This window comes from Canis lupus, chromosome 11 (assembly GCF_003254725.2).
Source record: "Canis lupus dingo isolate Sandy chromosome 11, ASM325472v2, whole genome shotgun sequence".
Lineage (NCBI taxonomy): Eukaryota > Metazoa > Chordata > Mammalia > Carnivora > Canidae > Canis > Canis lupus.
Window position 1 is genome coordinate 37,544,797 of NC_064253.1, and position 22,036 is coordinate 37,566,832.

At 37.8% G+C, this 22,036-nt stretch overlaps 1 protein-coding gene across 3 annotated transcripts in view; it reads left to right on the forward strand.

Moving 5' to 3' along the window:
• The window catches only part of ADAMTSL1 (ADAMTS like 1), an 873,193-nt gene that overhangs the window by 237,935 nt on the left and 613,222 nt on the right, over window positions 1–22,036 (forward strand). For all 3 annotated transcript variants that reach the window (XM_049116156.1, XM_049116157.1, XM_049116158.1), the window contains exon 2: window positions 9,761–9,880. In XM_049116156.1, coding sequence (XP_048972113.1) covers window positions 9,761–9,880 — 120 coding nt within the window. The remainder of the gene's footprint in view (window positions 1–9,760; window positions 9,881–22,036) is intronic.

Consider the following 22,036-nt stretch of genomic DNA (forward strand, 5'->3'; position numbering starts at 1 on the left):
TGTAGACATCTTTATGTTCTTCCTTTTTTTTTAAATCTTAAAATTCTCCTCTAACTGCTCAACTCCCTTAATTCTTGGCATTAATGAGTATTTCATTTTACATGGAAGATTTAAGGCATATCCTTAAGCACATAGAGATTTTAAGACCATCTCTGTCTCTCTTTGTCTTTAGAAGATGTGACCATAATGTGCCCTTCTACCTAGGAGTAGAGCACAGGGAATCCCATCTTTTCTATTTTATAAATGTTCTTTCACTGTCTCAATGTAGATCTGAATCACAGCTGTTACCAGCTTTCTCAAGCCGAGTATCCTAACTTTGGAAATTGTTATCTGCTTTCCTCTTGGCAGGAATGGGGTATAATGTGTCTTAAAATGTTTGAAGAAGATAAGGAAGAAGAGAATTCTCAGCATATTTTGGTAAAGTTGCTACCTTCCTTGAATTATTTGGCTGTTTTGCCATCTTAAGTATGTCAAGGGCTATGTCTCAAGATCCACATGTTTTCTCTACCAGATGCCTAAGAAGGCGATGGATGTTTCCCCTCATCTGAAAAGATCAGAGGCCAGTGAAGAGGGTCTCCAAGATTATTTCTAGCACTTCCTTTTCAGTGCTCATGTTTATAATCAGTTATGGAAATGCCACAGCTTACCTGTAGATCAAGCCCACATTATACACAGGGCATGCGTACCCTTTGATGGTTTTCCTTCTGCTACTTTTTTTTTTTAGCACATTGTTCTGTGAGGGTAAATTTCTCCATATGTTTTTGTTCGTTTCTTATTTTGTTGATATTGTTTTAATGACTCCTTGCCTTGTCAAGGTAGCTATCTACCTTAAAGATAAAGTAGATCTTTTTAAGCATTACTCCCCACCCCCCTAACCCCACACCATAAAGATTATTTTGCTAGGGTAATGGAGTTTCTTTTCATTGACATTCTGGGACAGATCTTTAAATTCAGCTACATCTGGTCACCTTGCCTCAAACCATATTATAGCTGTTGCTCTAAATCAGACCTGAACTAAGCACGAACATCTGTACCAGGAATTATGAGGCCCAGCTGAACACTTTGGACCAGTATGTTCCATCTCACTTCTTTCTGCTTTGACTGTTTAGCAATTATCTTTACAATCCTTAGAAATGGTAATTAAAGTTGGTAAAAGAACAAACAGAATACAGAAATGTTTTTAAGCTCCAAACACCAGGTATATAAACGTCAGTGGCTTAAATATGGTTATAAGAATGTTTTTATTAACTCCCCCCACCGATCTTCTTGGGGATCATATTTAGCCTTTCCTTAAGGGAGTATAATACTGCTAATCAGCTCACATAGTTGGCAGCCATTAGCTGGGGACACCTGAAGCCACCTCAAGAACCTTTTTATTTTCACAGACAAGCCTGCTGTGGCAGTAGGTATAGATAGGTATGTTGGCATCACAAAGTCTCTGTCTAAAGAGATTTAGTCACCCACCAACAAAACAACCAACAATACTTTCAAAGATAAGCAGATGGTTTTCTAAGTGGGCTCTTACAATGATGAAAGGAGTTTATTCAGTGAGGCTGCCTCCGCACTCTCTATACACATTTATGAACATGTGCACACAGAGTTGCTGATCTCAGCATAAGCTGATTGAGCCTCTTCTGACTGATGACTATGAATTTGCAGACATTTATAAATACTATTATTTTGGTACATATTCTCATAAGTCTCTGAAATACTTCTCCGTCTGCATTATAATGAGGAAATTTCTTTAATAAGATTATATGCTGATGATTTGTTTCTATCCTTTACATTCAAATTATTGTTTACTCATTTCCCCATCTTATTACATTAGAATATTCTAACCAGAAATGAAGCTATAGAGATTAATAGAAGGGGAGCCACTGGAAAGTAGCTATTTTCCACTGCAATGGAAATTAGGCAGGATTGTTTTTTCCCATTGCATTTGGGTCCACTATAATAGCCCTAACAGGAATAGGTTTTCAAGTGATTAATTTCCTTTCCCAAATCAAAGACCCTTGTTTATTGCAAAGTGGAATTTATTAATGTCAGGCAAACTCACTTTGTTACCAAATATCAGGACCTTTAATAAAGTTAGGAACATCTATATTTATTTTTATTTAGAGTCTACTTATTAGTATATTTAGTCTCCAGATTTCATTTGGGACTATTGTCATTTTGGGCTTAGTGTATCAATATTTTAAGGGCTAGTGATAGGATATTTATCCTTTGGCTTGATTTCCTTCAAACCAGAAGTTACTCATACTTTTATATTGGGAACAGATTTTCTCTTCTTTCCCTGGGTGTCTGAATCACTTTGATTTTGAGATCAGATGGTATTGATATTGGGCGGCAGGGCCACCTTTGGGCTCTTTGAGTCCATATATATTCTTATTTCTGCCTATTACTTGGTAGGGATTCTCAGAACTGGAGCTAGAGATTTTCTGTGTCCAAGAAAACTTTCTATTCAGTTATTTATTCAATAAGCATTCAAGTGTCCCTTTTATGCCAAGAACTCATAAGCCTTGCCCCAATCATTTCACTGTCCATTGGCATTCAAATACAGATGTGTATTCAGACAACACAGGAGTCAGTTACCTAAGTTGTTTGTTTAGACGATTATTCTAATTAGAATTTATAGCTTCACTATCTTAATTCTTAATAAACTATGAACCAAAATAGGGGAACAAATAGATGTTACAAGATCCTTTTGGTAGAAAAAAAATGTAACTGTGATTTTCAGTGCTACACTTTATTTTTTTTTAATTTATTTTTTATTGGTGTTCAATTTACTAACATACAGAATAACCCCCAGTGCCCGTCACCCATTCACTCCCACCCCCCGCCCTCCTCCCCTTCTACCACCCCTAGTTCGTTTCCCAGAGTTAGCAGTCTTTACGTTCTGTCTCCCTTTCTGATATTTCCCACACATTTCTTCTCCCTTCCCTTATATTCCCTTTCACTATTATAAGTAGTATTGAAACTGAAATCCAAAGCACGGGACATAAACTTGACTACATTTCAGTTTTCACAGAAAAACTAAATGAAGAAAAAAGAACAATAAACTGATAATTTGAGGGCATGTTTGTTTGTTTAAACCTCTATTATTTCTGCATCCCTTCCTCCCAGCCTGGAAGTCAATGGAGGCTTCTCCCAGAACATTACAGGCTGCTTCAAAGCTCTGGCCATAATCCACTCCTATCATCAACATTGCAACTTCTAGAGACATTTCAACTCTTCCTTAATGATGGTGGAGATTCCAAAATGTGAACCAGTTGCTGTGTGTTTTAATATTCCAAATCCTAGTCACAACCCTAAGAGCAAACTTATAAGAAGTAGGACATTCTGAGGGGGGAATCTTATCTTTTCTTCTACCAAATACATTCATTGTGAGCTAATAATCAGGAGTCAGAATACTAACCAGTATTCTCTGGAACCACTGTCAGTCAGGTCAGGCAGGGGAATGGTTGGTGCCAGGTTATGATGGGAGCAAGTGTGAATTAGAAGACAAAAGTACACATAGATATGGTTTGAGCTTCTAATTGTATCCTAAAGCCAAATACCAAACCTTTGTTATTATTCAGTGATTTTGGTTTTTCATTTTAAACTACTTTTACCTCCTTTTCCCTCTCGGGGGTAGAGTATAGAGAATAGAGAGTTACTTGAAAGACTCCCTTGTTTCCTGTATTTACCTATGTACCTCCCTAAAATCTCTTTATGTTTGATCGCTCAGCCCCATTTACAGAGAACGTAAACCACAACAATAAATTGCTTCCATGCCTTCCTGGATCTAATGAGACTCTATTCTGGGAGCTGGTATTTCTACATTCCTGGGTTTCTCTAAGGAGTACTCTGGTGTGCCAAGGATCAGAAAGAGGAGTCAATGTTTGAAGCAGGAAATGAGACTGTAATTGGAGAAGCAATCTTCATCGTGGGGTACAAATTCTAGCGCATGACAGTCTTTGTGCTTTCTGAGGAGCAGTCCTCATGAAATCTAGAAACCCTGTAGAAACAGATAGGTGTCTCAGTCATGATTACTTGTTTCTTGCCCTCTTCCTGTAGATGAATAACAAGGTTTGAATCCACCAGAGACTTGAGGTTTTTAGAGACACTGTCTCTGACTCCTAATCCTAACATAGCCACTGGCCACGTGTAAAATTCCTCCACTTCTCACATTTCTGTTTTCTGACTGCAAAACTAACACCACTGAATCTAAAACATAATGGGCCACCAGTTTTGATGTATTTTTTATGATATGCTAACTACCTTATAACTGTAAGGGGAATTTTGACATCCAGGTGTAAAGTAACCTTTTTTTCAAATCAAAAATTGGGAAACCTGGTCCAACACTGGGAAATAGAATTTTTTAAATGTGAGTTATCCTGGAAATTTTCAAGTTCTGGTCAACATTTAGTTGAATTCAGGGGCTGGGGGATTGAGAGCCCAAAGAGCCATAGGCTGTTTTTAAGAAACTAAATGTAATAAGTTGAATGCAATGTTGTCATAAATTATTTTCATGGAAAAGCAATAAAAGCATGCCTAAAGGTGATGAAATGAAGTATGTTTGGATTGTCCTTGTTAATATTTTCTGTTGGCATAAAGGGGACGTTAGAGATAGATCCATGTTGCATGGTAAGTGTCACTGCTCCCCAGATGTTTCTTATCTCAGCTCTCATACCTTCGCATGCTCCATACTCTTCCCTTGGCAAACTCAACCATCCCAAAGTATCATCCACTCCCCCTATGATGCCAACACTTACATATCATCCTTAGACCAGTGTCTATCCAGTGCACAAAGCTCACCTTCCTTTGCCCAAGGCCCCTTAGGCTCCACTTCTCTGGAACCAAAATCTGCGTCTGACTCACATAATTGCTCCTCCTGCTATATTTCCTGTTTGCTGTAAGAGCTACTACCCACTCCACTCTTAGGCTCAAATCCAGGCAGAAAATATAGACTAACCTGACAATTACCATCTTCATTCAGTTGGCCACCAAATCTTCTCGTCTTTTCCTCTCTTCTCACATCTTCATGAGTCTCATCAGAATAATTGCAGTGATCTGAGACTAGTCACGTCATCTCTGGTCTTACCTCCTCAGAGCCACCAGATTGCACTTCCAGACTCATAAGCCCCAGCAAGACTGGCCGCTACCATATTTAAGTGAGCACAATTCATAACCCGGCCCCAGAGCATTATACAACATCTGTCCCCATCCTGTGGCCTCATGTACCCCCACACTCGTGCCATGCTAAATTACTTAAAACACAAATAAAACAAGGTATCTCAACCTTAACCCCTCTTCCCTCTTCCTAAAACAAGAATCTTCACTTCCCTACTCCCATTCCTCTTGTCCAGCAAGTAATAAATCCCCACTCTTCTTTTAAACCCACTTTAAAGTCTTTCATAATCCTTCTTGGGAGAGGTAATCACCCTTGCTCTGTATTCTCTGGCATCCTCTGCTTTCCAAGAAATTTTCATTGTATTAATTAGAGCACTGTTTGCCATAGTAACAAATAGTCTCTAACAGGGACACATTCCAACACAGTGGACTGTTACTTTTTGATCATTTTACAATGTTAGGTAAGTGAACAGGTCATGGGCTGGCCTTCCTGGGTATAGTCATTCAGGGAGCCAGCCTAATGGAACCTCTTACACCTTTAACCATTGATGTCAAGGTTTCCCTGAGGCTGTCTCCATTCCAGACAGACCTGAGGGCAAGAGATCCTGGAGGAAGGAATGTGGGAGATTTTTATGGCCAGGCCTAGAGTTTCACCTATCACTTTTACCAGCTAAAACTCACTCTTGGTCACTTCTAACTGCAAAGGAGGCTAGGAAATGTGCTCTAGGTGATGCTCTAGGTGATGGTGAAAAGATGGTAGCTTTTGGTGAGCGTCTAGTAGACTGTCATATCCATGTACTCGTTAGAAGAGAGTGCTCTGAAAGGAAGAAATATGTCCTATTTAATAAAGGTCCTGGCACTTGAGTAAATATGTGTACATATGAGTGAATGAAAAAAAATGAGTAAAAGATACTACATTGGATTGATTGATTGATTGATTTTTAAAGATTTTATTTGTTCCTGAGAGACACAGGGAGGCAGAGACAGGCAGAGGGAGAAGCAGACTCCCACAGGGAGCCCAATGGGGGACTTGATCCCAGAACCCTGGGATCACGACCCAAGGGGAAGGTAGATGCTCACCACTGATCCACTCAGGCATCCCGCTACTTTGGATTTAAATAATCATTTTAAAAATCAGCTTGAAATAGAAGTGTAAGAGTTACATATTTACATATCTTTATATATTTATGTATCTCATTATATTCACACAGAATATAATAATTATTATTCATGGTTTGATAGATACAGATTTTTAAAAAAAATTTTTTAAGATTTTATTTATTTATTCATGAGAGACAGAGAGAGAGGCAGAGACAGAGGTGGAGGGTGAAGCAGGCTCCATGGAGAGAGCCCATGTGGGACTCGATCCCATGATTGCGGGTTCACAACCTGAGCCAAAGGCAGATGCTCAACCGCTGAGCCACCCAGGCATCCCTAGATACAGATATTTAAAACTAACTTAATAATGACCAAATTAATTTGGGTACTTTACATTGCCTAATTAGTAATAGTGTTCATGAATAGAAGTTAAATTAGAAACAGATATGCACAAGATATCTATAGGGAGAAAATGGTTATAATTACATTTATCTAGCTTGTATGTTCTTATCTATTCCCAATATTAAATTGAATTTTAGTTTAATTAAGACCTTCTGCCTTGGTATCACAGAAAAGTATTGGGGAACTTGAGTATCTTGGTAAGAATTGTGAGTCTTACAAATGTCAATATTCTTGGGAAATACAAACAGGCAGAAATGCTTTTGAAAACACATATGCAGTTATGATTGAGAATTAAAGTATAAACCAAATGGATAAAGTGATTTTACTTTCTTTTTATAGCATTGCATATTCAGTCTTTATGTTTGACACCTCACTTTGTCTTTTGGAGGATATTTTAGTTATTTTGCCTCTTTCTTTAATCAGTTTAACAAAAGAAACATGTCTTTTACAGGCACAAAAGTTCTCCCAAAGAAAATGCACATAAGTTGATTAGTCTCTTCAGATTTGAGCTTTTATTTTTTATTTTTTTTTAATTTATGATAGCCAGAGAGAGAGAGAGAGAGAGAGGCAGAGGGAGAAGCAGGCCCCATGCACCGGAAGCCCGATGCGGGATTCGATCCCGGGTCTCTAGGATCGCGCCCTGGGCCAAAGGCAGGCGCCAAACCGCTGCGCCACCCAGGGATCCCAGATTTGAGCTTTTAAAAACTATGACATTGCATGACAAAGTGGCCACCATTTTGCATATTGGTGTTAGAATTCACAATAGCCTAGGATTGTTGGAGAAATGATTAATGAAATCTGAACTTTAGTAGCAATCAGCCATACATCAGTTCTTTTGAAAACAGTGACATTAAAATAAACCAATTCTAGGTCACTTTAAACTCAGGTTCTGATCTTTTTGAGAAAAAGTTGCAGAAGTGTGGCTATTCTTTATCTAGAGCTTGAAAAGCTGTGAGTAGTCCTGAGCACCAGACCCATGAATTTGAAATGCACCTGACACGAAGTGGAGAACCCCTGAAAGCTTCCCTGATCAGGGAAGTTTCAGGGTCAAGACAGGTTTTGAAGTGTATGTAGGTACAGACTCAAGGAATGACTGACTCTGATGAGAAAAGAAATGAGAAATTTAATTTTAAGGGTAACAGGAATAAGTTAGGTTAACCAGAAGGTTACATTTCTAAGAATTCGTCTGTAATTCTACCTCTCCTTGTTCAGTACTGGTTAATTCTTATGAAGCCATGCAGGAAAAGTAATAAGATAACCTCTCATTGACTGTGCCTCTTGATAAATATCAATATCAATATCCATTTTCTATTGCTGCCATAACAAATTACCACAGATTTAATGGCTGAAAACAGTACATAAGTATTATCTCAAAATTTCGATAGGTCAGAAGTCTGGCAGGCATGGCTGGATTCCCTAGTTAGAGTCCCACTGGGCTAAAATCTAACTATTGGCCAAAGATGTAGTTCTCTACTAGGGCAAAGGTCCTCTTTCAAGCTCTCCGTTATTGGCAGAACATATTTTCCTCTCAAGCTTCCCACATGCCCCCCCTTGATCTTCAAGCCAAAAATGGCAGGTCAAGTCCTTGTCACACTTTGAAGCTTTTTGACTTTCTCTCCTGCCCTCAGCCCAGAATGTTCTGTTTGAAGGACTCCGATGATTGCATTGGGCCCACTTGGATTATCCAGGATACAACCCTATTTTGAAGTCTGCTCATAAGTAAACTTAATTACATCTGCAAAGTCCCTTTGCCATGTTGAATGATATAGTCACAGGTAGGAGACTAGAGAGTAAAGGGGCCCAAGATTCTGTCTACCTCCATGATACTATGTTGTGTATAACAGAGGCCATTTAGATATAAATTACAGAAAATTCTATTCCTTTCCAAAGTGTTTAGGGATTAAAATTATTTTAATTTATTATGAATTATTAGAGACATTGAAGAAGGCATAAAGTAATATCATGAACACCCACATATTCCTAATGACATTACCGATACCATAAAAGAGGTATAAAACTGAAAATGTTCAAAAATTAAATGTTAAACTAATAGGAAGATAATACAACACCCATTTATAATATCCATTACAGATATTATAAATATGGTCAAAGAATTTCATGTATGTTAAAAGCTTAAATTTTTAATTGTTCCTTGAGTAGAATGTGCTTTTGATAATAACTGTGGCTGTTATCTGTTGAATGCTTCCTCTAGGTAAGTCGCTGTACTCTGCACCTTACATGTATTATCTCCTGTCTTCTCAGCAGCCCACTCATGCTAATATCATTCCAGTTTACTCCATACAACGAGTAAACTGAGGTTCAGAGAGGTAGCGGGAGGCCTGGGTAAATTCACTGACCCTTGCATATGTAGTAGTTACTTAACAATTTGTTCTCCGCCAGAGGTTTGAGGAGCTCAGTAGAACAATGTGATAATAAAAAGAAAGAGGTTTTGGAGTCAGACCTGTATCTGAGTCCTCCTTTCAACACTTACTAACTTGCCAAATTCCTGAAACCCTGTTGCCAGTTCCTAATTTGCAAAGTGTGGCTAGTAACAGACACCTCCTGGGGCTGCTGCAAGATAACATGTGTAAAGAACCTGGTATGTGATAAGATCCAGATAAAAGTTCTCCAGTACCTTCCTCCAGAGTAGCTAAAGTGCATCTGGTTCTAAAGTACTTGAATAATTCGGGAAGTCAGTTATGGGCTTCTGCCAGCTTCTCCTTACCTCATAGATAATTTAATAGAACATCAGGGTCCACCTAGATGCTCATATCTATGGGACTAGGGATAGATCCCTGTGGGTCTGAGGTACCTGGGTGCCACATACAGAGGGGTAGCCCAAGAGAATAAATCTACGCTTGATTTGGCCTCAAAGATAGTTTACAATCTCTGAATTTTGGCATAGTACACCAGGCAATTAAGAGGTGCCAACTTAGCAGTGGACTTTCCTGGCATCCATCCAAGGAGCCACATGCCAGAATATTCTAGTGGCTCTCGCATTAATATGTATTTGCGTGCGTTGTTTTTGATTGCTCTAATCGGACTTGAAATGAATCCAAGAAGTTTCTTCAACTCAGAGACTCATTCCTCAGTGTCCCCTCCCTCCAGGCTCTGTCTGAAGGCTTAATTGGCTATCTTATCTCCCTAGGTGTGCGGAGACCAAAGCCAGGGGGCTGTTTTCCTGAGGGAATTTACGCTAATTCGGAGAGAGAGCCTTCATGAAGATTTCCTGTCTGACCTCTTGAATAGTCACAAAACTGAAGACCCGGTAGAGTGCCTCCTTTCTTTATTCTTAGAAACACTGAAGTTCAAGTCGCTAATTCTGACTCGTGGTGATGGTTGGTTTTAGCAAATGTGAAGAGGTTTGGATGGTATTTCCTCATGTCCATGACAAGAGGGAAGCAACGTGATAGTTCAGTAGACAGAATATGTGGGTCAACTTTCTACCCTTTCCTGGGTCTGGCAAGCTGCAAACCTTTCACTGGAGTGTTGGTTGGTTTGGGGCAGCCTGTGAAGGATTCACATGAAAATAACTGATGTTTTGCCAGCGCGTTGGAACAAGAAATGGTAATAATTTAAATGAGTGAAGAAAAAAGGAGCTTTATATGTAAATTGTTTTATGAGTCAATGGAAATTCCACCATCTTCCCATACTGGTTTCTTTGTGGATATTTTTACTTCAAAGTGTTAGTCATATTTATTTTATGAAAGTTTGTTTCTCTGGTGGTGGTTTTGAAAAAAAAAAAAAAGCAGAAAATTGAAAGTCTCCAAAATGAGCTCTGAAATGAAAACAAGTAGCACAGTTGAACAGAGATGTCAGGATTCAGGGTTCTCTATAACTGTGAATCAAGCCATTATTTGTGATTTGTACTTTATTGTGAGAATTGGAAGGATAACTTCTGAAAGTTTCAAGTGTGGCTCTTCATGGTGATGAGCTTGTGCTAGGAAGTGCTCACGGTAGAATTAAAGGAGCCCAGTGGATTTCTTGTGTACTCAGAAAATACTGATTTAGAACATGTTCAAAGCAAACATGCAAGTGGCTTTATTTCTACCTCCTCTACCCTGCCTCCTTACAGCCTCTCTCAAGAGGTTCTTTTGGGCACATTTATCTCATAAACTTCTCTTTTAAATACTAAGTAAATCAGTTCTCATGGTGGCCACTCATGACCACCATCTTCTCCTGGACAGACATTCACATTCTTCTCAAAGCTTGTGCCCCAAGTGTGGGCAGGAACAGTGGTAAAGGTTCCCAAGGGTACAATAATTAATTTTCAGATGGTTCATGCAGATACACATATATTTCTCAGTAAACTCAGAAAATGCAGAGCCTGCCTTTTAAACTTTTATTGTCTGCTCAAGGCTTTTTTGTGTGATCTACTATGGTATACACATTGCCACCTAAGTTTTATTACTTCTTTCTCAGAACATTATCTTGTAATTATGTTTTAATTTTGTTCCATTTGATGTTATGCAAAATCTGAGATATGTTAGCTCACTTTGGATTTGGTTTATGAAAAGTCCTGGTAAGTACTGCTACATGGATACCATATGCAAACCTCATGAGCAAGTCTAATTATTACATAATTTATACCAAAAAGGAAATTGAATAATATGAACTAATTATGGCCATAATGGAATTGTCATAGTGGTGCCACTAAAAACAATTTTTGTCACTTGGCAAGCATTGAGAGTTTTCACAAACATTATTGTTACATATTATAATATTGATTTACATCATAATGGAAACTGTTCATGCTGCAGAGTTTTCTCAAATCCACTGAGGTCACAAGTAATTGAGAGAGTGGAGGCATTTAACCTGACAGAGGAATTACTTACCAGCACAACTAGTCAGAACTGGGGTTGTATAAGAAAATGGTAGGGAAGAGAAAAGATCAAAGCTTCCTGAATACCAGAAGCTGATCCAGTTTCGAACAAATTTATGAAATTCTAACAATTTCTTTGGAGGATGTATCTCTCTATCTGAGGACTTCTTTTGGCCCCTAAGATATAAAAATTTTAAAGTGTAACTTGATTTTCTAAATAAACATTAAAAGATGAATCACCGCAGTGTTTGTGTTTGTTTAAGGGGAAGAGTTCAAACGTGAATTGCTACTTCTATCAATAGCCAGAACACTGAAACTCCTTTTGTGGCTTATATAAATTAAGTTTCTACTACATTGTGAGGAAGCTCTGCAGGACAATGGGGGAATCATCGATGAGAAAACTTCCTGGTATAGGTCACAAAAACCACTTCACACAGGCAAGTGGGTGAGAGGAAAAACAGCTGAGCCATAATCTGTTTGTCCAGTTCTGTCTGCTAACAAGTCCTCCTTTAGTAGCCCAGTGACAGTCATGCTCATATTTCACTGCTCTTACCTGATTAGCAGCTCTGCTCCTTGAGATCAGGATGCATGTTCACTCTCACCTCCCTAGCACCCACCCCTGCACTTGCATATGATAAACACTTGGTTGTGCCAAGTGTTGATGGAGAAAACCTATCATGACTATTCTCTCTGGCCCAATTGTTAGCATTTTTATATTGAAAGCATGGTAAGAATTCCATTACAGGCTATGCATGAAAAGGGCCCTATAAAATGAAAATCTGGGGCACTGGGGTGGCTCAATTAACTATCTAACTCTTGATTTCAGCTCAGGTCATGATCTCAGGGTCCTGGGATGGAGCTCTGCATTGGGCTCTGTATGCAGCATGAAATCTGCTTGTCCCCTCCCCTTGCTCTTTCTATCTCTAAAATAAATAATAAATAAAATCTTTAAAAAACTAAATGTGAAGATCCTTCTAAATGCAAAATATTATTATTAAAATGGTATGAATGATTTCAGCTTTTAATGAGGTGATGAAAGAACATTTGGGATTATCTTCCATGATGTTTTTTCAAGCCATATGCAGGTTTGCAACAAAGAATATGAATGCAAATAGATTGAAAATTTATAGTTGTGTAAGTAATAAACTTATCCCCAATATGTATAACATTTTGGACACAAGTGGCATGAGATGTAAGAAACACATTGTCACACTGTTGGGTAAAATGATTGCTATCCTCATTTTAAGTCTTTAATTTTTCTTCTCTCCTGCCCTTTCTTTATTCTTGCAAATAATTTTTGAGAACCAGAACAGCCTGACTTATAACTTATTTGTGGAACTCTTTTACCTAAAAGCTTCTTTCGGTCATTTTTGACCTTAAATAACACTTCCTCAACTAGGGCCTTTGGCACAAATTGACTTTTACATTGCATTAGGAAAACTTTCTAGTTAGCTTTCTCTCCAAGGGCTAATTCCATGGGTTCACTTTGAAAAGCAGTGTAAGGGAGCCATTTGTCTTGAATCCACAGCAGGGCAACTAAACTTCTAATCATTGTCTGAAACTCTGCATGTATGTGATTTGCATTGTTTGCAGAAATAGGATGTTTGTCAAAGACTGTTATTCATTATTGGAATAGTTGGGAAACAGGTCATGTTGGCTTTGGTTGTCAGCTGGATACAAAATTATGATGATAATTAACATGAAATTCACTACAGAATGAGATTTCCTTCAGTATGTAATTTAGTGCAAACCCCAATCTGCCTGTAGCTTTGTGGTTCACAAAGTAGTTATTTAAGCCATTCTTGTACCTCGGTAGAAAATGGAAATCATTTAAGTAATTTCTTATTTAATAATAATTTATTATAAAATAAATCATCAGTTATTTCAATAGAGTGTTCGTTTAATGACTGCTAAAATAGAGGTGAGTTTCAGGAGGGATCCTCAAAAAGACCCCCCCTTTTTTTTAAATAGTCATGTGTGAAAAGGGAGTTTGTTTTTAAGGTCAAGTCAGTAATTCTCCGAAACTCAACTGAAATAAAAAATACAATTGATTAAAATCGGTTCTGCTTCAAAGTAAATTATTTTTTCTTCCTTGTTGGGGTGGGGGAACTGGTGGGGACAAGTATTATTTCTATGAACTGAAAAATGAGTTCAACCAACACATAAACACTTACATAAAATGGAATATAACCATTTCCATATGTTCCCTAGGTGTTCACCAGCCTCCTCCCCAACCTGCCAAGGGAAAGGAAACAGTGGAATTTAACTGCTAACATCTGAAGATAATAACTTAATTTGCTTAATTGTACTTCTACACTGGCTGCTATTTTTTGAGTATTTAGGGGACATAAACACAAGGAAGTGGCCATGTGCCGAAAGCATTTAAGTTACTGAATGTGAGCTGTGACTTGCTTTGTTCATCTCTCACTAGCATCTTCCTACCTGAACTGACTCTGCCCACCCTGGACAGAGTTGTCTTTTCCCAAAACTACAATTTTGCTTGATGCATATTTAATTGGCCTTCTCCTAGCTTCCTCTGCTCTCACAGAAATGTAGAAATGATGGAGAGTACTAGTTTAGGATACCAAACAATAATCAGAAAATGTGAAGTCATATAAAATATTCATATACTAAAGTTTAAAGTATTTTTTTCCCCAATGCTTCATGATCAGTAGAGTCAGAATGCATTAGATAAGTCTTGCAAATGCAGGCAAATAAAATATTTAAAACACTCACAGGGTGACATATTATATATACTTTGCAGGGTGTTCTGATTTTTTCTTGGTGATATCATATTATATAACTTGAAGTAGCAAATGTACTAGAAACCAAATCTTGTCTTCCTGTCTCAGTATATTTTCCCAAAGGATAGCCAATTCAAGTTACACCTATAAGTGTGCCGCAAAAATCACAGATTGAATTGGAATGCACTTCCACTTTTAAAACACCTGGCTCTTCAGTATCACTGCACATTTCTTCTCTGCGTAAAATCAGTTAATAAAAAAGGTGTTGTCTCCCTCTGCCTGTGTCTCTGCTTCTCTCTCTCTCTCTCTCTGTCTATCATAAATAAATAAATAAATAAATCTTTAAAAAAAAAAAAAAAAAAGGATCCCTGGGTGGCACAGCGGTTTAGCGCCTGCCTTTGGCCCAGGGCGCCATCCTGGAGACCGGGGATCGAATCCCACGTCGGGCTCCCGGGATGGAGCCTGCTTCTCCCTCTGCCTGTGTCTCTGCTTCTCTCTCTCTCTCTCTCTCTATCATAAATAAATAAATAAATAAATCTTTAAAAAAAAAAAGGTGTTGGTCACTAATCAATAAGGCTTTATGAAGCTGTGTGCCACCTTGAGTGTGTGCATTTGCAAGTAAATGTTAACTCCTTCTTCTCTTTATTCCACAAAAACTTAGTGAGGGACTAGATTTGGTTTCTAGTAAGCACCTTACTAGGCATTTTATACAAATTTCTCAGGACAACCTGAGATAGGCAATAATAACTCCATTTTGCAGTGGTAATGACCATTGGAAATGTAATTTTTGAAAGATACCACTCATAATTGTAATAAAACTATAAGAACAAAACTCTGAAAAAGATATAAAATCTAAATGGGATATCATTGAAAAAGTCAAAGATGAATAGCTTATTAATGGCATGTTAATAATGGCATGCTATACATATATATTCAATATTACCACCCATCAGGGATATACAAATGAAAACAAGATACAAAAAAAAAACAAAAAAAAAACAAAACAAAACAAAAAAAAAACAAAAAAAAAGAAAACAAGATACAGCATTTGATACCCATCATATTGGTAAAAAATTAAAAGAACTGACAAAGGCAGTATTAGTGAGGAAGAAATAGTGAGAACCACTCCTATATTGCTGTTGGGGTACAGATCAGTATATAGCCACTTTAAAAGAGCAACTTCCAATGTCTATAAAGTTGAGTATATGCGTATCCTAAATCCCACCAATCTCATTTTAGAAATCTACCCTAGAGAAACACACAGATGTTCAACAAAGTATTGAATGTTATAGCCTAAAATTGAAAGAAAACCTTAAATATTCATTAGAAGGTAAATGGATAAACTACTTGTGGTTTATTCACAAAATAAAACACTAGAGAAGCAGTTAAAATAAATAACTAGATCTATATGTGTTGGATCAATCTCAAAAATATAATGTTGAGGGGAAAATGATACTACTTTATAATATACAATTTATATTAATTTTAGTATCACATAAATATTTATTAGATAATGTTTAGAGAAAATGATTATGTATAAAAACAAGGGTGGGAAAAATGTGCCTCAACTTTGTAATGTTGGTTACTTTCTGCATAGAGAGTAAAGAATGGGATCAGGTTGGGAACATGTGCATGGTATACTTTAACCATATCTATAATATTTTATTTCTCAAAAAAAGAATATGGTAAGATGTTAATATGTGTTTAAATGGCTAGTGGTTGCAAAAAAGTTTGCTTTATTATTCCCTGCACTTTTTATGTTTAGAATATTTTAAAATACATGCATAATAAAACCTTTAGGATAATGTCTGACAAAAGTCAGTACAAAATGAATCCTGTTTTTATTAGCAGTGGTTGAACTGGCAATCATTGAGACATAAGTGACAAAGCTCAGTGCCCAAGATTTAATATATACACTATTCACATTTTTGCCTCATAGCATAATTAAGGAGTAGTCAAATGTCTGACAACAGAATACAAAATCATGGGACCTCCTATCAGTTCATGAACTGCAACTCTAGTAAATAATGTCAGGATGATGAATCTCAGTATTTAAGGAGAGGGACTATTTCTTTACACTTAACCTTTGGAATTAACTGAAAAAAAAATTATCCTGGGGGGGGAAGATTTTTTTTCTTTCTCAATTTTTAATTTCCTTACAGCTTATATAGTTTCTATCTGTTGTTTATAAGATATCCACCACCTGCTAGGATTCCAAACAACAAATAGATATCAGGAGTAATTATCTCAAAGACACTAGAAGTAATACAATGTGAAGCATTAAAAATCCCAACTCTCATGTGAGCAGATTTTTAAGACTAAACAATCTCTCAAATAAAATGTTAAAAAAATTTAACATCAGTTAGAAAATTATAAATAACATGTGTGAATTTTAGGACTCTGCTCAAGTACATTTTCAGGTTTCACACTGTGAGATCCTTCCCCAAGAAACTTTGTCAGTACTGGTGAAATTTCAGTATTAAACCAATTTTCCCTAGGTCACTCCAATGTTGTTCCTGTAAACTGGTAAATTCCTGAGATAGTGTCCACTTACAGTTATCCTAAAGCAAGCCAGAGTACTTTGAAATTAATATCAAATATCTTGAGTAACAGTTATAAATGTGAGGAGCCGACTCTTTGCTGCTTGACTTTGGAACTTCACGAAAAAGCATAAACTAACCAGGGGCTGTGATTTAAATTGCTCTGCAGAAAATCACTTGGGGCACCAAGGAATAATTTATTGCTTCCTTAATATAAAGAGCTAATTCATCTCATGAAAAGACAACTTTCAAAGAAGTTCTTTAGCTGCCTCTTAAGGTGGTGCTGAAGCTGTCAGAAGGTATGAAGAGTTTCAATGCCTGTCTCTAACGGGTGTTGATGACTGAGCTGTGCGTGGAGGGTGGAGGTGCTGTCCATCAGTGGATGAAGGCGGCTACGAAGGGTAGTTGCCCATGCCGCCAGCAGCTGGACAAGGTCCCTTGGCACCAGACATCTGCACAGGGAAGTGCTGAGTAGAATCGGAGCGGTCAGAGGACAGCCTAATGGAGTCTTGTAACTGAGAGTCCAAATTCTATTACTTGAATTTAAGAAAATATGACAGAGTACTGTGGGGTGCAGGCAGGGGCCAAATGACCTTTTGATGCATAACATCCTCTTAGAGTTTATATGATCTTCTAATTGGAGAGACATGATTTTTTTTAGAGTCGATGCTGCTATTTCCAAGTAGGTAGAAATGTAGGCCTTTAAACTGAGTTTATTTTATTTTTTTTTAATTTATTTATTCATAAGAGACACAAAGAGAGAGGCAGAGACATAGGCAGAGGGAGAAGGAGGCTCCATGTGGGAAGCCCAGTGCGGTACTCAATCCCGGGCCCCGGGGGTTAACAACCAGAGCCGAAGGCAGATCCTCAAGTGCTGAGCCACCCAGGCACCCCTTAAACTGAGTTTATAATTGAGCTGACCAAGGAAGCAAACATTAAAAGAACATTATTTACTAGCATGATATTGTTGAATAGCTGTAATCTCTAAATGTTGATTTTAAAATTCTGTATACCATTTTACCTTCGTTAATAGGAACTTCTAAGTAAGAAGAAGGTCATGTTTTTGTTCAGCTTAAAAAAAAAGCATTATTACTCAAAAGTTTTGGAAGGAACACATTTTCGTTTTCCGTTGTGTTACTTTAAGTTTGATTTCAACTCGATGTTGACACAAGAGCAAAACGAATACCCAAAAAATAAAGATCTGTTATTTATATTACTTAAATATAAATATGTAGCTTCTGCTAAGTGAAAATATCTTTATCTACAGTTAAATTGTTTTACCAAAACTAAAAATGTGGGATTTGTTGTAAAAGTGTCACTTACAGAGCCTAAAACCTGAGGAGGGCTTGTGTTGTTGGGTTGAGGCTTTATTTCCAACTAGCCATGAGACTTGAGGCAAGTCATATGTCTTCCTCAACCTCATTTTCCTGACCTTTAAGATAAAATATACTCTGGATGTCTTTGCAGCTCTAGAATACTGTGTTTCAAATTAGATATTTGATGGAAACTTCAAATTCCTCACAGTTGCTATTTGGTGATATTTTTTGATGACTACTCAAGGTCGCTTTCATGTCAGAACCAGTTTTGTGTTTCTAGAGTCAGATCTTCCTAGCTATAATAGATTCACCTTCCTTCCCCAATCTCAATAAATACCCACAGTCTGCCTGTGCATTCTACATGTACCACTACTAACATATTTCAAAAGTTCCACTTTGCCCTTCATGTAATGAGTACTTGTATGTCAAAGCCAATTATATAGTTCAAGAAAGCTGAGTTCCTCACACACAGCTTAATGCCAAAACCCCTTAGTATGGTTCCTGTTGATCTTCAACTTTGCTTCTGACAACGTCCATTTAGACTTTCTTCACTGCAGCTTGTCAACACCACAATTTGTTCCCATATGCAATTATCAGCTCATTGCTTTGCTCATAGGGCCTCTTCTGCCTGGCATGTCCTTGTTCCCTCTTCTCTAGACTTTTCTTTATTAACTCAACTCAAGTCTCACTTGCTCCAGGAAACCGGCTCTCAAGATAGGCTTGTCTCTGTGAACTCCTAAGCATTCATGATCTTTGCTTTTGGGACCAGCTGGGGCCCTATCTTCTCAGGCTGCCCAGAAGACTTTAGGAAGCTGTGGAGAGTCCTTGGCTCAGGCCTCAGGACAGGCTATTGTCAGGATCTTAATCTGCAGGAATGGTCTGCCCACAGGGGAATATTAGTGCAAATCTGGGGAAAAAAAGCAGGAAATTATAAAATCTCAGTGGGTATAGTGGAGGGACAGTGGGGAGGGGAAAGGCAAGTGGCGGTTTGGAGTACAAGGCAATCAGAAAATTCAGACTAGGAGTTAATTCTGGGATCCTATCCCAAGAATATTGTCCATTGGTCATAGAACCCCTCCTACTTTGCATCTCCACTTATCTTTTCATATGTATAGACCATCTGCTTTGGATATTTTTTTAGTAAGGACTATGTTTTATAATACTTTTCCCAGCACACAGAATAGAATCTTAAGCAGAGTAATAATAATAGTGACACAATGACAAAAAAAATAACATTAATGAGAATATCAACTATCATTTATTGTCTACACCTTCTGTATCAGGTGCTGCCTAAAGCACTTTGCCTACACATACCTCATTAATCTTAGGAAGAGGATGCTATCCCCTTCTAACAGGTGAAGAAATGAAAAAGAAAAGTAACTTTCTCAAGGTCACAAAACTGATTTGTCACTTTAAAGAATACAGCAATGCACATTTGAAAAATACAAATTCATCTCAGCAACCATTAATTGAGTATCTACTATATTTAACATACTCATCTAGGTGCTACCAGGGAACATAAAGCTGAGTTAAATGGTCCTTACTCTCTAGGAGTTTAGGCTATCAACACTTTAATTCTAACCGTATTAGAATTAAAACTTGAAATGTTTTCTTTTTGAATAAGATCATCAGGGTAGTGGCAGAGTAGTAAGATTATGAGTATTGTTTTAGAATACCTCATCCTTTTAATAGCAAAGTCTTTAGAAATACTACTTGATTTATTTTGGTTTTTTTTTTTAAGGGTTGGACTTGATTATATATGAAGCAGGTTCAAAGGAGCTGCTGAACACACTAAATTTCAGGTGACTTTATTTTAGTTTGAATTAGATTCCCTCGTAGGATTATTGCTTTGCACAGTCCATTGCTCTTTAATGGCTTTGAGTGGATGTATGTTCAGATGGCTGCTTGTCTCCAGTGTGAAAGTACAATTTAAGTAGATTGGTTTGCAAGTATGACTCGTTACCATTGCTGGTTGGTGTTCCAAGTTTCTACAGAGACAATTAATCTTCATGTATTACGTATTAGTTCCACAGTATGAGTGAATGAGTGTGTGGAGAATATACCTAGGGAGCTGTATTAAATAAGTTGCTGCAAACAATGGTTGGTGTTCTGTGCTGAACTCCAATTTGATGTAATACTTACAAAGAGCAACAAAAATGGTCTTAGCTTATTGAGTGCTTACCTTCTTGGCAATTCAAAATTTATGCCACCGGTGGGAATTTGGGATCCACTGCGTATGCCTTGAACATCCCCAAATGGTGGGATAAGCACATACATTTGCTTCTCTTCTATGTGAAAGAAATTTTCCAGGGAAGATATTTCAGGGCCAGTATGAACAGAGGTGCTAGCGACCCAGGCTCCTTCCATTGTTCTCCTAAATCATCTTAGCCTCTGCCTCCTAATCTTGAGGATGTCTTGTGATCCAGAAATGGCTCCCAGAGCTCCAGTCACTCATCATTCAGGCAATAAGATGGAGGAAGGGACAAAAAATAACGTGCTAATGGAGAAAGGGTATATACCGGCTGGCTCCCCACAGCTTTTCCAGAAGCTACCACTTTGTATTTCCTCTGAATTGCTAGCTCCCTGGCATGAACTTAGCTACATAGCCATGCCTAGGTGCAGGGGATTCAGGGTCATGTAGTCTTTTTTTTTTTTTTTTTTTTTTTTAAGAATTTATTTATCTGACAGAGAAAGAGAGCACAAGTAGGGGGAGCAGCAAAGGGAGAGAGAGAAGCAGGCTCTCCCCTGAGCGGGGAGCCAGATGTGAAGCTAGATCCCAGGACCCTGGGATCATGACCTGAGCCAAAGGCAGATGCTTAAACACTTAACTGACTGAGCCCCCTGGTGCCCCGGGTCTGGCAGTCTTTATACTGGGCGGCTGGCTATATACCCAGTTTAAAGAGGAAGGGAGAAAACATTTTAGAGTGAGAAGCCAGTGGTCTTTCCCACAGTGATACACTTAGGTGGAATGATAATGGAACTGAATCCCTAGTATATATACTGAATAAAAAATTTATTTTGCAGTAGCTTCAAGATTCATGGGGGCAGTAAAATTGTTCTGGAATCAGATAGTAGTGATGGTTGCATAATATACTAAGAACCACTGAAGTGTATACTGTAAAAGAGTGGATTTCATGGTATATGAATCACATCTCAATTAAAAAACAACAATTACTGTGGTCTGTAAAGTTTCAATCTAAGAGGAATGGACACAGATGCAAAAAAAAATCTTTATTTCCCAGAATGGAAAGAGGGTAGTTCCAAAGAAAAAGCAAAGGCTATGACAGCATGGCTCATTGGTTCTCTTTGGTAGAAGGGGAACTGCCCCCAGGCCATCCTCTCTGCCTGATGCTGGAGTGTGAGGGACATGCAGGATAACTGGTTGAACTTTGGAGCAGCTAGTGCTGATGATGACAGTGATGAGTATGGCAACAGCAAACACTTATCTATCAGATGCTGGCTAGCTGTATTATGTATGTAATAATCAAAGTAATGAACACTTCAGATAACATCAGGATAACATCTCATAATACTTATGAGAAAACTGAGGCACATATTGGTTAGCAAGCTTGTCAGGGTCACACCCTTGCTATGTAGTAGAACCTGATTTCAAATCCCAATGTCTGGCTCACAGTCCACACTCCTAATTGCTATACTACACTCTGGGGCTTTCTCCTGCTATCAAAAGTGATCCCTCCTAGTTAAAGCAAGAATTCTCCTTCTTGTATGGATTTTGTGATCTTTATAATGTGTATTTAAAATTAAATTTGATTATAGTTATCCAAGGTAGTTTATGAACTAACACAGGATATCTTCTGTTGTCAGGATTGCCTCATGCATTTTCATACTCAGTGCTCTCCTGAACTAATTAGGAACATGAGGGCAATTATCAAGACACACACACAACTGAAGAAGGTGACCTACTATACCAGGCTTGTTTTTAATTAGATACTTAAAGCACACATTTCCTTTGTCAAGCCTAATATGATGCAATAAGACAAA